Here is a 15,786-nt window from a genome sequence, read left to right as displayed (position 1 = left end):
TGGAACACTGACAAGCATTTTGTCATTCATATCCGGCCGCCATTTTTGTGCCATGTCACCACGTGCACCAATCATGATCACTTCATATGGTTGTTTCATATTTAGATCTTCTGAAGTGAATGGTATTATTGGTTCGCCGGTTTTGTTACTTTCAACCAGTACCAAAGTGTAACATTGATTAAGTTCCATTTTAGAAAGAATCTATCAACAGCTTTGCGGTGTTCTGGTGAGTTAGTGCACCAAACGAACACGACGCCATCTTGTTTCAACCATGAGTCCACAGAAAGTTGCTCGATGTCACCATTAGACATGAAAGAATATCCGTTTGTGAATTGTTTCTTGTTTTTGCGACGAATTGCTTTGTTGGTCCAAGGTGGATCCATAACAATCACATCAAACTTTTCTTCTGGTTTTAAATAATCGGAGAGTTTGCGTGCGTCGTTACAGATAAATGTACAATTTGCAGGGAATAAGAAATCCACGGCATTGATGTTTTTTGTAATAGCATGTGAAAATGTGTTGGAACCGTTAAAATTACCCAAAATAACTGAGGATTTATCTTGAAGACGAGAAACTGCATTTAAAGCTATTAAATTTGGAACTTTATACGCTTTATCGTCCGAATCACAAAATTTACGTTTTTTACTACATTCTGTTGTGTTATTAGCCAGAAAAACATTAGAATCACACATATCTTGTTTTATTTGTTTGTCAACACGTTGTGTATGCTCTACTAAACATTTCACAATCTTCTCCCGATATTTCTCGAATGTTTTCGCAGGAAAACTTTGAACATTAGTGTCGTTTTGTTTTCTTTTCTTTGTGGACTTTGTGTTGGTGCTATAAGTTTTGAACGGTTCACAGATTGCAAACAAGTCTTGATTAAAGCATAACGATTCACCGTTTACATTATTATACATTTTACGAATGTAATCTTCATGGGAAATAATAATAATATTGTCTTCTTTTAATAAAACACTCATTTTTTACTTTTTAAGAGATGAAAATTGATGCAAACCGATTGGAACTTATACCGCACGAATTCTTTAGGTTATGTTTGAAACAGTAACTAAAACATCAGTAAAATATCTATTTAAATTATAATAAACTGCATATTTTTAATATTTAACATTATGTAGTTGTATTTCTAAGATAAAAAATGAATAATTTTTTATTTTTTAAGCTTTGTTCTTTTCCGTTTACTCCCGACTTGAACCGATCTTACTTTCAACCATTAAAAAACCACCTATGACTCGTACTATTTGGTTTTTTTATATATTTGGACTAGAAGAGCTACTGTTCCCGATAAGTCGTGTGATGAAAATAATTAGCTTACAGTCTCATCCCAAGCACTCTCTAGCTGTCTTCGTCGCGCCGATGAAATCTATGGCCACCGAACCCGTTCAAACGTAATTCATTTATTTTTGTTTATTATTTTCATTTGAGTGCACTGTGCACTCAGATCACTTGCGCACTAACCACACTAATTCATCATTCATATCTTTAACCTTTCTTTTCGTTCGGTTTAAATTTAATATTTCTAATTCTTGAGTAATTTTTAGTCGTGAATAAAAAGCGCACATGTCGCACATGTCTTCGGACGACGCAATGGATTCGCAGCAGTATTCGCTCAGCTGGAACCATTTCCACTCCAACCTGAGCATTGGTTTCCAATCTCTGCTGCGAGAACAAGACCTAGTGGATGTGACACTGGCTGTGGATGGCAAATATTTCAAAGCACACAAGATGGTGCTGTCCATTTGCAGTCCCTACTTCAAGGAGTTGTTTCAAGTCAATCCATGCAAGCATCCAATTGTTGTATTACAAGATGTACAACATCGTATTCTCAAATGTCTGCTGGTGTTTATGTACCAGGGTGAAGTAAAGGTGTGCCAGAATGATTTGGCAGCTTTCATGAAACTAGCTGAAGCTCTTAAAGTAAAGGGACTCACTGATGGTGGTATACCAGAAGAAAATGAAAAGAAACCAGAGGCAGTATATCATAAAGATAAAAAAGTAAGCTAACAAATTAGGTTATGTTCCTATATAACATCTAACCTATATGTTTTTTAGGAAACAAGTACAAATGGATTATTTCCTGCCTCAACACAAATCGATGACCGTATGTCTCGATCTAGACCAATCCGTCCAAAAATAGTCAAACCTGTTGAAGTTGACACATTAAAAGCTCCACCAACTGTAACTCCGCCATCAACCTCATCATTACCAAATAAAAGACCTAAACTAGAGTATGGTGAAGACTATGATTCGTCCGACTTCATCGAACCGCAAAACAACAAAAAATCCAAAGATGCTAAATTACTGGCGCTGCGTTTGGAAGCGCTGCAGGCTCAACAGCGATTAATCGCACATCAAATGATGCAGAAGCAGGAGATGAAGCAAAAGAAGCTACTTACACATGCGCACACCACACCATTACCATCATCATCAACAAATGTTCAAAATCCACGCGGTGATGAACACAATTTGCTGGTTCCATTGAAAGAAGAACCTTTTGACGTGGACGCTACTCAAAACGATATGATTTTGGATATGAGCTCAATCGTGGCGACATCTCTAGGTGACGAAAGCGAAACGGAGGGAGCACTTAAGACTGAAACAGGGGATGCAGCAACACCAGGTATAAATTATCCATTATAACTTATATGTGTACGTTTGGTTGCCTGCTTTTGGTATGTGGGGTTATATTAAACAAATGTGATGTCCGAAAAAATTATACAAGTACAATTTTAAATACCTATGTGGATTAAATCAGTAGAAGGGAATCTAATACTCAATGTGTAGAACCTAGAGCTCCCGTGTCCGCCATATTGAAAGGTATTTAAAATGTGTAACCGCTTGTATGGTTTTTGTTTGCCCGTGCGGGCATATAGGTACATTGCAGTGTATAATTGGCAAACGCGGCTTACCACGCCTGCTCGTTGACGGACACGCTTTCGCAAAGAAGAGCATCTACAAAAATAAATGCTTCTGGTACTGCAAGGCAGCAAGACTCACCAAATGCACGGCTGTTTGCTGGACGGTGGCCGGGCGTGTTGTCAAGTGGCCGGGAGAACACACACATCCCGTACGACCCGAACGAATCAACCCGAAAGTCGACTTCGTTGTACCCACACATCAATTTCGCGAAGCTTTAATAAAAGCAACGCAGCAATAAACCTCCGTGCGCATGTCTTACATGATGCGTGACATTGGAATTCAAGCTTTATTTACGTTTAAAGAATAAAATTATGTTATATTTAGTATAAGTAAATGACAACGTTGTTCCCACATTGTGATTGGTTGCAGGTCGAGTGATGCTGCTCAAGAGTAGGCGGGGCCTGCCGGTGCTGATTCACGACGGCCATATTTACACCAAGCACAAAGTGGAGCCAACGCGCACGTTATGGTTGTGCGTGAAGCAGCGCAATTTGCAATGCGGCGGATGTTTGACCACTGGGATAACTGTGCAGAATGTTCTTTCTTTTAGCGGGCACAATCATCGACAGTTGCATGATATTATTAAGCGGTTACAAACGGCGGGTACTACGCTGGGCAGTGGGAGTAGTAATTGTGGCAGTAGTAGTAACAGCAGTCCTAGTCATAGCCATGATCGGCACGATTTTTCGCTGGAGCCGACGGATTTATCGCTGCCTTCGACGCAATCGTCGCAGTCGTAACAGTTTCACACAAAGTGTCTTTTATAAACGAATCAAACATACCCGGATGCTTAATAGCCTTAATACTTAATACCATTTGTATTTATTTAATTTATTGTTACGTATGTTAACTCATTGTCGTTAAATTAATCTGTTTTTTGAATTTTTTATTAATTATACTTGCGTGATATAAAATATCAGTAATATACCCCCTTAAAATTTTGTTTTATTTGTTTCATTAGTTCGTGAAATGAACGCCACGTGTAATTTAATTGAGTAGTGTGGCGCTAGTGTTGCCACAATGCTTTAGGAGGCACATTAACATCAAACGAACAAAAAATATAGCCTAATCTTCGAATTATCGAAGTAATTATATCAAAAGAATTAATTATAATCACAATATATTCCTATGATAAATTTTAGTTGATAAATGCGTTATTTTGTATTTAGTTTTCGTTAATTCAACAAAATTCAACTACTCATGTAACCTCTCAAAAGTTTTTCCAACTTGTTAGTTTCCAAGCCACCCGCTACATGTTATTCAAACGTAAAACAGTGGCGCTAGTATCGCCCATTCCGGCAAGTATCGATCCAGCAAGACATAACTCCCAAAAATCGACAAAATAAACTCAAAGTTCTTCGCTGATTAACGAAAATTAACACAGATAACTACTGCGACAGCAAGAGGACGATAAGCTATCTCTGAAATGTTGCCCACCACATTTCTGCGTCGCTTAGTGCAAGCGCAAATTCCACGTTTATCGCAACTCCGGTGTCAATCCAACGCACAAAAGTTAAACATTGAAAAACTCGAACAGGAATCAGTAAATGATGACACACAAGGTAAGAACTGATCACTTCAAACTGTATTAAATAAATTTCTATGAGTATTACTTAAATTTCTCTCTAATGAAATGATTTTCTCTTAGCTCTTGATGAAGAGGCAGAACTCAAAGAAGCTGCCATTAAAAAGTCAGAATAAATCAGGTTTGCAGCCCCAGCATCAAAATATAGTAAACAATCGACAGCCGTTTGAGGAACCCAAACATTGGTCGCACGCGACACTCAAATACCAGCGCAAAATCTACGGCAAATATGGCACTGAGAGCAATTTTGATCCATCACTATGCTGGAACAAGGATGAAATTGCTCAAAGGAAGGAATATGAGGCAATTGCCTATCCAAAAGAGGTTCTTGAACTCATGGAGATTGCCAAGACTAAGCGGAAGGCGCTAGAAGACCGAATTGCCCAGAAACAGGCTGATATTGCACAGAAGATGCAAAAGAATGAAATGTGGAAGGAAGATTTGTTCAAAAAGTTTGCTAAGAAAGAAGCAGAAGCCAAAGAGGCCAAGGTAACACATTTATATAAACCAACAATCAATTTTGAACAATTTCTTAATAAATATTTTTAATAGGACCGTAAAGACAGACTGATCGAAGAAGTCCGCCGCCATTTCGGTTACACCGTCGATCCACGCGATGATAAATTCAAGGAAATGTTAGAGAAGAAAGAAAAAGAGCAAAAGAAGGCGATGAAAGAAGCGCGCAAGAAGGAAAAAGAACAATTGATGATGGCTAAGCTTACCGTAAAGGGCAAAGAAGCCGAAAAGGCCAAAAAATCCAAACAGGCCGACGCTAACGCTAACGAAACAGAAGAAGACGCCGTGAAATAATTTGTACCGTGTATTACTTATTACTTAGCGCAATATTTAAATATAGTCAGTTAACTATAGACGTACGGTGAAAAATCGACTAGTATAATATAATATCTTACTTATTTATCTTTGACCACCACCAGCCCCCGCCTCCGGGTTAACGGCTGAAGATAACGCCATGACGAGCACCACTGGCACGATGTACATCCACTGAACAGACAAAAAATTCGGTTAACATTTACAAATGGCGGAAATGAAGCGAATTTTCTTTGCGGTTGGTACTTCTGAATTACCCAGGGTTCATTGCATTTTTTTGACAGCATGCGCAAAAACAATGCGCAATCATTGTATGAGGTTTACCCTTAATAATTAATAAAGTATGCATTTCAACTTACATATTTCGCCAGGAATGATTTATTATCCTTGACGTCTCCCTTTTCACGTGCCTCACGTTCACGCTCGATTTTTTGGATATAAGACGCGGTATCCGGTCTATAAAAAGCAAGAATATTAATTTAATTGAACATAAATATGATGAAATGTCAAAAAAATTATACTAACGCTGGTCCGCTATGCGTATGTCGCACATAAACATCAGTCATAAACTCTTTCAATTTGCTTAAAGCATTTGAACTTCCCTGGCAGGTAGAAGTAGATGCAATTGACTGTGTAACAGTAATCACTTTTCCAGTATAATCCAAAGTAACAGTGATTATATCATTGAGTTCTGCTTCAATTAACATACACTAAAAAATAATCAATATTCAAATTAATTTAAAAAAACAAGTAATATTATGTAAAATTCATTGACTTACAGCTTTAACAAGTGAAATATACACTTGTTCATCATTTCCATTGATTACTGTAGCTCTCAATTGATAATACTTGTTAGCTAAGCCCAAAGCACGAATTTTAACTCTGTCTTCATCAGAAATTTTCTGATGCACCATTGAAGTTCCAAGTCTTAAACTCGGAATACTGATGTTTCCACGTTCGGTAAATTTCGGGTTGGCTGTTCCATCCAAGCCATGCTCAAGTTTAATTTGTACTATTCCATCATATTCAATGTTCTTTAATATGTAGGGAATAAAAATAACATTAATATTGATGAATTCCAAGATTATTTAGTGAAATACTCACAGCACTGGCTAGTAAAGGTAGTAATATTGTTATTAGGAGGTAAAAGCATTGACTACGCTGCATTTTCTTTGGTTTTTAATTTAGAAATCGTAAGAATTTAATATTATTAACGTTTGTCAATTTATTAAGTGACTTTAATCAAAATTAGAGGTTATAGTCACTGCTGAAGACTGTCAGATGAAGTCAGCAGGAATATGTATACTTGGTTGCCAACCCTAATCAAATTTATGAAATATCTCATTTTTTATTCTTAGTTAATTAAACATTTAATTATATATTATACTCACATTCTTTAACACTGCCGAAATTAAAGAATTACTACCAAAAAATCTAAAACATTTTGTATTATCAATATACATGTACGAAAGTATATAATTTACCCTTTTCAAATATTTTATCAGTCAAATTTGCGGAAATATTTGCAATTTTCCCATAGATAATTACAGATGAATATGGAAGGAATCTTTCTGTCAAATGCAGTCATACCATTTTTCGCATTCAATATTGATAGCGGATGGTATAAAAGCCGAAAGAAAATCCACACTTTTCAATTTACTTTCTCGTCGCAGAATAAGTAACAATACATCAACATGTTCAACAAGTTCTTCTTAGTTGCCTTCCTGGCTGCCTGCACTGTAAGACACTATATAATTCTGAAACAAATTATTTAGAAAATAAAATCATAAAAATCCAATTTTCAGTATGTTGCTGCCGAAGAATGCGATTACTACGCAGAGATGCAATGGTTGACCGAACATCGCGACAACGAAGGCGGTATTCAAACTTGCATCGACAACAGCGATAAGAAAGATGACGTTGAATTGACTTCCACCAACAATGAAATGGTGACATTGGCCACAGCCATTGACAACAAATGGGATGCTGAATGTCGCGACACTCCTTGTTCCGCTGATGTTGCAAAGGGCTTGTACGAAGAATCAAAGAAAGTTAATGAAGAACTTAAGAAAATGCAGGCTATTCTTCCGGAATGTGACAGCATCAAGAAAATCATCGACCAAATCGATGCAGCTGAAAAATTATGCGGTTAATTTGCTTTCTTCTTCAATTGTTCTTATCACATACGATAAATAATAATAAACAATTATTCTCGCATGAATTACACGACTAATTTATACAAACCGACCTCAAAACCTCAGATTGAAAATTTTTTTTTCGTAATTTGTGAACAAAATGCTAGTTATCTCGTTAATATTGCCGATGATAATTATATTACAAGTACAGTATCATATTCATATCATATATAAATCAGTTTCATCAAAAAGTGTAATAAATGTCATCAACTCAAGATGTCAATGAAAATCTAACCACTTGCTTAACATCGTAAGTTGAATAAACACCTTCGTACATCTTTACACACAGCAATGTTTATAATAATCGCAATATTTGCACGTGAAGAACAACTCTTCCACTGTTTTTGCCACTAGCCACTTGTTAACAATATTCAACGCACTTAAAACTCGCTTAAAATCAAATTAAATTACTCTCTGTTCGCAGTTTCAGTTAGTTTATAGTTTTTCTCATTTGTTTTCAATTCATATATTAACTAGTTTGTTTTCTCTGCGGTTGCTTAGCTTAAATGCCTTAAACTATTCAAAACTATACACTAAAATATCACAATAATTTGTTTTCCATTTGCATAGTGATCTTGCTTTGCTACAGCATCCCAAAACTAAACCTTATCGTTAAGAATTAAATAATTATGCACAAAACTAACTCATAAAACCACTCACATCGCTTGCCGTTAGGTTTCTAATATTAAAACTCGATAATTTCTTTGTTTAAGTGAACTAATAAATCTCATATCTCATAAATGTCAAATCTCTCTTTGATAACCACTGTTTTTTGTTTTAATATAAATTCGTTAAGCACGCTTTCGACGACTAAATTTCGAAAACGCAAGTTATACTTTTTTAGGTTAGGATTTTCTATGAAATAACGTTGATTTCGCGTGGAGATGCCAACGCTGGTTGTACCAGCATAATCATCCGTGAAGGAGAGGCCGAAGTCGACGCAGAAGCCGCTGCTGATGTTGAAGCTGTGGTAGAAGATGGCGACAGAGCAGCTTCGGAGTTTTTCAACTCAGCGAGCACCCGAGCTTCGGTTGTCGCTTGTTTTATCGCTTCTTTATAGGGACCGCGTTTCTTTTTATTGTATCGAGCCTAAATTCACACAAAAATTAAAGAAAATTCTTTAGAAATTAAAAAACTTACTTTGAAGTTAGCCAAGTATGAACTGAGATGTTCACATTGAATTAGTGAGGAAGTGGATGAACCATACCATGAAACATGCGCTTGTGGACGGGGACCACTATCGCCATTTGTAATCGTCAAAATCTTTCCTGGCCACCAAGGAAAACCCTGTATTTTACCCCAGACGACATCGCCGACTATCAATTGTCCACCTGAAGATAAAAACATATAAAAATTAATTAAAAAATAATTTTTTCTTTAAAATTTATAAGATTACCTTCGGCACCAAGCGCTGAATGTAAATTTTTCGCTGTCAGCTTCAATCTGAGCGGCCCCGGAGGAAAATCAGGCACTTCCTCCGATGAATCTTCATCCCTATCATCCATATGAACATCGTCATTCTCTCCCTGATCATCATCATGAATTAAAAGTGGATCATTCTCTTCTGGTTCACTGATATTACTTGTAGTACTCGTGGCGTCCGCTACAATGGAAGTAGTGTACGTCCCACTCAACCGCTTCAAATTAATCGAAAGTTTCTGTGTGAGGCACTTCTCTTTCTCCTCGTCCTTCTTTTCGTCTTCTTTATGCTTCCGATCGCGATCCTGCCTGTCCTCCTTGTGCTTCTTTTTGTGTTTCATTTTATGCTTACGTTTCTTCGGCAGTGGTTCGAAAGCGGCTTGGGGAATAGGCGGCAACGACGCGACGAATCTCGGTGAATTATTACCTAAACCATGACGTGGAGATGCGCTACCAACTGTATAACGCGGCGATGATGAACCAATCGAATATGAAGATGATGAAGAAGGATTGTAACGACTTGTTGATTGTTCTGTAATTAATATAATTAAAAATTATATAAATTAGTTTATGATTATGTTTAATAATGTACCTGGTGATCCAATAGTTTGGAAAGTGATCTTTTTCTTGGCTTTTTTCGCCTTTTTCAACGCTTTACGCGTTGCTTTGCTTGCGATTTCCTCTTCAACTACGTTTTCTTCAGGAACATCATCATCTTCACTATCTACGTTAATAGATGTTTCAATTGCAGCAGGAATTTTCAGAACAGTACCCTCCCGCTGTGGACCGTAACAAATTTTAATCGTTCTGGCAGTGGCGGGTTGCGCCAACTCCGCTGATTTCGCCTCCACTTCTTTTTCTCTCTCCCCAATCAACACAGACTTTTTCCTAGTTAAAATCACACGTTTTAAGCGTTTATCATCCCCATCTTGCACGTCATTCCCGGCAATAGCGTTCTGATTACTCTGATTGGACAAACTAAGCGCTTTTTTGTTGTTTACAATGTTTAATTTGTTAACAATACCGCTAAGAGCACCCTGTTGCTTTTTCGAGTGTGATTGTGTTTGCAATTGTGGCTGAGACAAAACCTGCAGGTGTGAAGATGATGACGAGCGGGTTACAGGAGCATTCGCGCTGCGTTTCGCCGGACTCGATGTTGATATCACTGGTGTAACCAGTGGGTGCGTTGCCACAGGTGGAGTTACAACTGGTACATCTGCATCAACAGCCTTTCTTTTCCTCGTTATACTCTCTGAATTCTCATTACAAATGTCCTTGCATTTCGAGCAGAGGACTTGTCTGGGTCTCAGCCGCACCGTCATCTTGCCGATTTTGTTATTCTTGAGAGTCCGCGTCGTCTGCGGCGCAGTCGTCGGCGATATGTGCGTGTACTTTGGGTCGGTGTAGGCATATCTTTGTTTGACGGCGTAGAGCACATCTTCGTCGGGCTTTCCGGCGTTAAAAGCTGGATTCAGTTGCGTGACGCCATACGGCAATTGCCTGGAATGAAATCACCTTGCAGTCGTGCACACATCGAGTAATGTGGAGGAGCTTGATGATTGTTGTTCGATGTGGTTTTTGAGTTTAGGAAAGTGAGCCTCACCTTTTCGTCGCGTCGAGGAGAACGCCGCGGAAAATGTGCGCGTCGTGCACGTAGGAAACGACGATGATGTCGGGCAGGGCTTCGTCGACTCGAACACTCAGCTGGGCGCCCTTCAGTGACGTTAGGTCGCACATGGTGCGTTCATGTTCTTCGCCGTGGGTTTTGTTTGGAGGCGGCCGCGCACCGTTCGGCCATTACTTTTCTTAAATAATCGTCGTAGTATTTGTAACCATTGACTTGGCGCATGTTAAGTTGCCTAACGTACGGCGTAACAATGTTTTTAATAATTGAAAAACAAGACTAAATAAACAAATATCATAAAAATATTGATTCATATTCGCATTCATAAACGTATAAAACTTAAAATAATACTGACAGCAACAGAATGTTGCGTTTCGTCACATCCGTACAAAATATAGTCATTTTTATCTTACAAGTTTTAACAGTTTCATATAAAAGTCTTTTAAACATAATTAAATGCTCAAAGCACTAGTCAAAATGTTGCACAGCAACCAAAAAACAGTAAAAACTAAGAAAATACTCTCAAAAATAAACGAAACACTTACACTTAATCAGTAACCATGGTAATTCAATAAACTTAATTGAAAAAAGAGTCAATATTCTTAAAAATAAAAGAAGTACTTATAAAAATATAAAAAGTGGTAAAACCTAACAAAACCTCGGCTATGATTTAATCATAAGCGTTCCAAACAGGACTGTTATCAGAGAAACACTCAATCATTGCGTCGAAATTCGTTACAACGTATTCTTCGTTAGTTAAACAAGAGATAAGCTCATCTAAACATCCCAAACAAGTGTACATTATAGTACTTCCAGTAATAAGACGATTTACTGCCAACTCATGCAGGAATGTTGCATTAATAGAGTCAAGCCGAAGCTCCCTCCAAGTCACGTCGGACATATCAAGTAAACGACGCAAAAGAACAACATCACTCATACCCGTAAAAACCTCCTGGATTTCCAACATGGCCACGCAAGGACGTGATCTAACACGTATAATATGGATTTGTTTATCCAATACCGCTGTAAAATACCGCATATTGATAAATATTAAGTGTTAAAATATATATAAATTACTTACTAGTGGTAACAACGTATTTCTTAGTTTGAGCCTGCGCAGTGGGTGGATTAGCAGACGCCGCCATGTTGAAATTCCTTTCGTGATTGGAACGCAAATTATTCACGTTACTATTGAATTCAAGTCCATTCACCGGCGAAAATGGTGTTAACGCCGCTAGAGATTTACGTCCCATGTTCAAACCATACAAGTTTGAAGCGAAATTGCTTGCAGGACTAACCGGACGTGATTTGTAGTTGGAATTCGTCATCGGCGACATGAGCGGAGTTGGAATATTGGGTTGATTTCGAAAGTATGCCTGCTGATTCTGATTGTATATCATTTGTTGTTGTAGATAAAGTTGCCTTTGCAGTAGCGGCAAATTTTGCGCAATCGTATCATTACCGTTCGGTAATTCGTGAAAACCAAAGTCGTGTACATTTGGTTGCATACCACCAAGACTCATGTTCCCGTTCAGCGAGTATTGCGATGAATTATTGAAATTTTGTTGCTGACCATTATAATTTGGTCTTTGGAAAGATGGTGCAACAGGTGAGGCATTCGTTTGTGTTTGACTAAACGGTGGAACAACTAATCTCCGTCTGAATCCGGGTGGTATACGTACCCTCCGCGATGTACTCGGCATATCTTCACCGCCATCTTGGTTTACTTCCGATTCTGTGTCATCTATTAAAGAAACTTGAGATTCAGGCTCCTGCTGCTGGGAAATTTCTGATGTCTCAGTCATTTCATCACTACAAGTAGGAGATTCGTCACTTTCAGAATTTCTATCCGTCTCACATGCATTTTCTGCTCTATTTTCAACTTGAGAGATCTTCATGCGTTGGAAAAACTTATTCACTGGATTTTTATCTTCCTCAGGCGCAGTTTCTTTCACACGTTTAAAATAAATCGGATAAATCTCGTGAAGAGGCATTCGCAACGCAATCAATCGGCGCATTTCCATTGCTGTAGGCACCGTCGCCGTTTCAATTTCGATGAATAACGGATACAAATACAGATCGTTCACGATCGGCACGTACTCATCGTCGCCGGAGGATTCCAAGGGTTCCTACCAAAAATAAATCAAATAAAATTAAGCATTTGAACGCTTCAGCAAGTATTTTATTCCCACTTACATATCAATAAGTAAAAATTAAGTTAAATCAATGATTTATCAAAATATTAGCATTATGCAAATTTAAATCAATTATTTCTTGATTGAAGCAAGTTTAATAATTAATTCTTTACGTGTGAGCCATTTTTCGGTTTGGATGCGTCGCTAACATGTTCTGAATCATTACTTTGCCTACTTTGTTTCGGTGCATCCGCCATTTGCATTTTGCGCATTAGTTCAATCAATTGCCGTTGCGAAACGCGACGTTTAACAGTAGAATCAGAACAACTCGTTGACGAAGATGCACTTTGACAATCGTCTATAGAATTTACCTGATCAATAGGAATCGCAAATCCTTCGACAATGAGCACGTCCTGGATGAAGATATCTTTCACACCCGATGAATCACAGAGCACCAATTCGTAGATTTTATCCGTTTGCTATAAAATAATATTTATTCATTTATTTATTGTTTTTAATATAAAAAAAACTTACTGATGCATCAACGCAATCAATAGATCCGTATATTTTTTTCTCCTTGATGAGTTGTAGAAATCTGTACGCAGCATCACGACTCCATTGCGCTTGTTTTGTCGGCGGCATTACACGCGCCAAACGTGCACGCAAGCCTTGCCTTCGTAAGTTGGTAAACTTCTTATGCATGAAATAAATGTTAGCCAGTGTTGTTTTTTCTATGACGCCATCATCAATGCGGAATATTGTGACCATAAATTCATCGAAATTTACCACAATACCACGGGAATAATCAATTCCGCCTTTGTATAAAATCACGTACAATTCTTTAGTCAATTGTGTGCGGGATATTGTGTAACGTTTGTAATGTGCGTTGTAAAACTTTCTATTTATAACAAAAAGAAGATTTTAAGTAAAAATGAGTAAAAACGTAAAAAATTTAGATTTAAAGTATTAAATCATTTAATTTTCGTTGATATTTAGTTTAAAAATTCACTTACTCAATGTTTCCAAGAAGTTCCTCTAATTTATCTTCATTATCAGCGAGACTAAACCAAAACTTGGACAAATCATAAACTTCTCCGATGAATATTGGCGTGTAAAGTTGTTCATCGATGCTTGGCATCACTTCAAGTGGAATTGTCTCGCCAGGAAGCATCACACAAGGTGGATAATCATTATCCTTCTGAAAAAATATTAAATTATCACTAATCAATCAAAAATTTAAACAATTTACAATTTCCCACCTTTAATACATGTGGCAATGCTTCAACATTCGGAATCGCGTGTTCTACAAACGGTTGTACTTCATTGAACAACTCAATCATTTCATCCGTCTTATCATCAGGAATAACACCATTGACATAATATAATTTCCCATCGCCTTTACGCAGTGGTTTATACTTGAAGATGTATGGCAATGAGCAACACAGTTGTACAAGTGATGTGTAACCATATTTAACATAATCAAATCTTTGCTTATAGCACTTTTCATACTCTTCTGGAAACTTTCTCAGCCACAAACCATCAGGAAATTGAATTATTAAATCTTTAAGATTTTCCTGGATGACGTGCGGTATTTTATAGTTAATATCATGATTCAGAGTATTGTTGTATGAATTCCAAGTAGTAGTGGATGTTGATGGTTGTAGTTTAGTCGGTTGATTGTCAATGGCTTGTCCATTATGATTTCCATTGATTTTATCTTGATTTACTTCGTTTTGTTGTTTTTTCCGGAAACGTGGCGGACATGGATCACGTTTCGCACGTGGTTCGAAGGGAACTTGGCCTGGTGGTGGGATATTTAATGATAACAAAGAAGGAATGTTGTTTAATCGTGGTTGGGATGCTGGACATGCCAGTGGCATTAAATTAGGTAATGGTAATAATGGCACTTTTGAAGAAACATTAGTCTGTTGTTTAAATTGTCCAAGACAAGGTGGTTTTACAGCTGGAGGTTGAAATGGTGCTTCTGTGGTGGTAGTTTTACTTGTGCTAGGAACTATGACTGAGAAATTTTTTGGTTTTCGCTTTGTTGATTTCTTGGAGTTGTCTTTTTGATTTGCAATCATTTTGATGATGTGTTCTGATTCAGAGGATAAAACTGCTGTAACATATGCTGAAGGTCCTGAACCAGATAACTGTAAGAGTTTATTAATATTTATTTTTAAAATGTGCAAAAATTCTTTTGTTTTATTTCTAAACTTTTAAAACTTACAATGCATGTATCCGGAATAGAATATAAAAACTCTTGACCAGTTCTATAACCATACTTGTGGTGTGGAATATCATATCCTATCATCTCGCGGAATTGTTTATAAAGATCAGCCTGTGTCATTTGGTCTCTACTTGAACCCAGAATGCTTTTTATAAGAAGTTTTACTTCATGAAGAGAAGCCTGACGTGACAAGTATTAATTTTGAGTGATTCACGTAGTAAATTCAATTGTTTAACTTACCATTTTATGGATTATGATTTGGTACAACTTAGAATACTAAACTTGTTGCAATTCGACTACTTCTGTGAGATTCCAATTTGATTTTTATAACTTAACCTCGATTTTATAACATGAGAATAAGTTGAAAACACGATTTGATTCTTAATGCATTCTGTGGTGATTTAAAGACATTCTGCGTTGTTTCGTTGTTTAAAGTTTAAAATATTTGTTTATTATATTCAACACTAAGCTATATTCGAGTAATTATTAATTGTCTTATTATTTACGCAAAAAAGCGCGGTTTTAAGATTCAACGGCAATGCATGTTGGACATGTATTGAAAGTTGCCGATAGTCGCATGTTGGTTCCTGCATAAAATGTGATTGTATTGTCCACGGTATTGTCGTTGTAACAAACGTGTAATGTTGGTTGCAGCTGATAAATTCTGCCAAAAGCATAAGTGATAAGTGATTCATTGTGCCATTTACTAACCTAAACCGATCTAAAATCTAGATTCAGGAAGGAGGAATTTTGAACCTTGCATCCAAAGCAAATGGCTGAGCACGACTGAGTCAAGTGGGTATCCAAATTATTCGCAAACCTATCGGGAT

General features: G+C 37.2%; 7 protein-coding genes across 9 annotated transcripts; 3 read left to right on the top strand and 4 right to left on the bottom strand.

The window, feature by feature from the left end:
- Positions 1-125: 125 nt before the first annotated feature.
- Mettl4 (Methyltransferase like 4) lies at positions 126-983 on the bottom strand. Its single transcript, XM_065313533.1, has one exon. It carries the CDS (start codon positions 981-983, stop codon positions 126-128), a length of 858 nt encoding a protein of 285 aa, XP_065169605.1.
- A 598-nt stretch (positions 984-1,581) lies between these two features.
- LOC135800321 (transcriptional regulator Kaiso-like) lies at positions 1,582-3,878 on the top strand. Of its 2 annotated transcripts, none has more exons than XM_065313520.1 (3): positions 1,582-2,016; positions 2,074-2,641; positions 3,310-3,878. In XM_065313520.1, the coding sequence occupies exons 1-3, from the start codon at positions 1,582-1,584 to the stop codon at positions 3,678-3,680; spliced, it is 1,374 nt and encodes a 457-aa protein (XP_065169592.1). In that variant the 3' UTR covers positions 3,681-3,878. The 2 variants fall into 2 exon arrangements, with proteins under 2 accessions (XP_065169592.1, XP_065169593.1); XM_065313521.1 differs by lacking the exon at positions 3,310-3,878 and adding an exon at positions 2,895-3,178.
- Positions 3,879-4,240: 362 nt separating this feature from the next.
- Positions 4,241-5,394, top strand: CRIF (growth arrest and DNA damage-inducible proteins-interacting protein CRIF). Its single transcript, XM_065313534.1, has 3 exons — positions 4,241-4,502; positions 4,589-5,014; positions 5,078-5,394. Exons 1-3 carry the CDS (start codon positions 4,488-4,490, stop codon positions 5,333-5,335), a joined length of 699 nt encoding a protein of 232 aa, XP_065169606.1. The 5' UTR covers positions 4,241-4,487; the 3' UTR covers positions 5,336-5,394.
- EMC10 (ER membrane protein complex subunit 10) lies at positions 5,333-6,645 on the bottom strand. The gene is made up of 5 exons (XM_065313535.1): positions 6,458-6,645; positions 6,133-6,387; positions 5,879-6,063; positions 5,713-5,809; positions 5,333-5,527 (listed from the first exon to the last, which is right to left on the bottom strand). Exons 1-5 carry the CDS (start codon positions 6,518-6,520, stop codon positions 5,441-5,443), a joined length of 687 nt encoding a protein of 228 aa, XP_065169607.1. The 5' UTR covers positions 6,521-6,645; the 3' UTR covers positions 5,333-5,440.
- A 285-nt stretch (positions 6,646-6,930) lies between these two features.
- Positions 6,931-7,574, top strand: LOC135800331 (uncharacterized). Its single transcript, XM_065313537.1, has 2 exons — positions 6,931-7,092; positions 7,159-7,574. Exons 1-2 carry the CDS (start codon positions 7,048-7,050, stop codon positions 7,504-7,506), a joined length of 393 nt encoding a protein of 130 aa, XP_065169609.1. The 5' UTR covers positions 6,931-7,047; the 3' UTR covers positions 7,507-7,574.
- An 81-nt stretch (positions 7,575-7,655) lies between these two features.
- On the bottom strand, positions 7,656-10,849 carry LOC135800320 (PWWP domain-containing protein 2A-like). The gene is made up of 5 exons (XM_065313519.1): positions 10,571-10,849; positions 9,560-10,467; positions 8,945-9,499; positions 8,689-8,879; positions 7,656-8,637 (listed from the first exon to the last, which is right to left on the bottom strand). The coding sequence occupies exons 1-5, from the start codon at positions 10,702-10,704 to the stop codon at positions 8,404-8,406; spliced, it is 2,022 nt and encodes a 673-aa protein (XP_065169591.1). The 5' UTR covers positions 10,705-10,849; the 3' UTR covers positions 7,656-8,403.
- A 26-nt stretch (positions 10,850-10,875) lies between these two features.
- LOC135800316 (uncharacterized) lies at positions 10,876-15,776 on the bottom strand. 2 transcript variants are annotated; one of them, XM_065313512.1, is made up of 8 exons: positions 15,197-15,776; positions 14,957-15,136; positions 13,986-14,879; positions 13,740-13,924; positions 13,261-13,624; positions 13,098-13,205; positions 11,673-12,720; positions 10,876-11,614 (listed from the first exon to the last, which is right to left on the bottom strand). In XM_065313512.1, exons 1-8 carry the CDS (start codon positions 15,197-15,199, stop codon positions 11,262-11,264), a joined length of 3,135 nt encoding a protein of 1,044 aa, XP_065169584.1. In that variant the 5' UTR covers positions 15,200-15,776; the 3' UTR covers positions 10,876-11,261. The 2 variants fall into 2 exon arrangements, with proteins under 2 accessions (XP_065169584.1, XP_065169585.1); XM_065313513.1 differs by having other exon boundaries at positions 13,740-13,921.
- Positions 15,777-15,786: the final 10 nt, after the last annotated feature.

Source organism: Atheta coriaria, unplaced genomic scaffold (assembly GCF_025399875.1).
Source record: "Atheta coriaria isolate IRGN ID8LTWV9N9 unplaced genomic scaffold, Caltech_Dcor_3.1 hic_scaffold_10_pilon, whole genome shotgun sequence".
Classification (NCBI taxonomy): Eukaryota; Metazoa; Arthropoda; class Insecta; order Coleoptera; family Staphylinidae; genus Dalotia; species Dalotia coriaria.
Note: the sequence above shows the minus strand (reverse complement) of the source record. Positions and strands in the feature narration are given on the sequence as shown.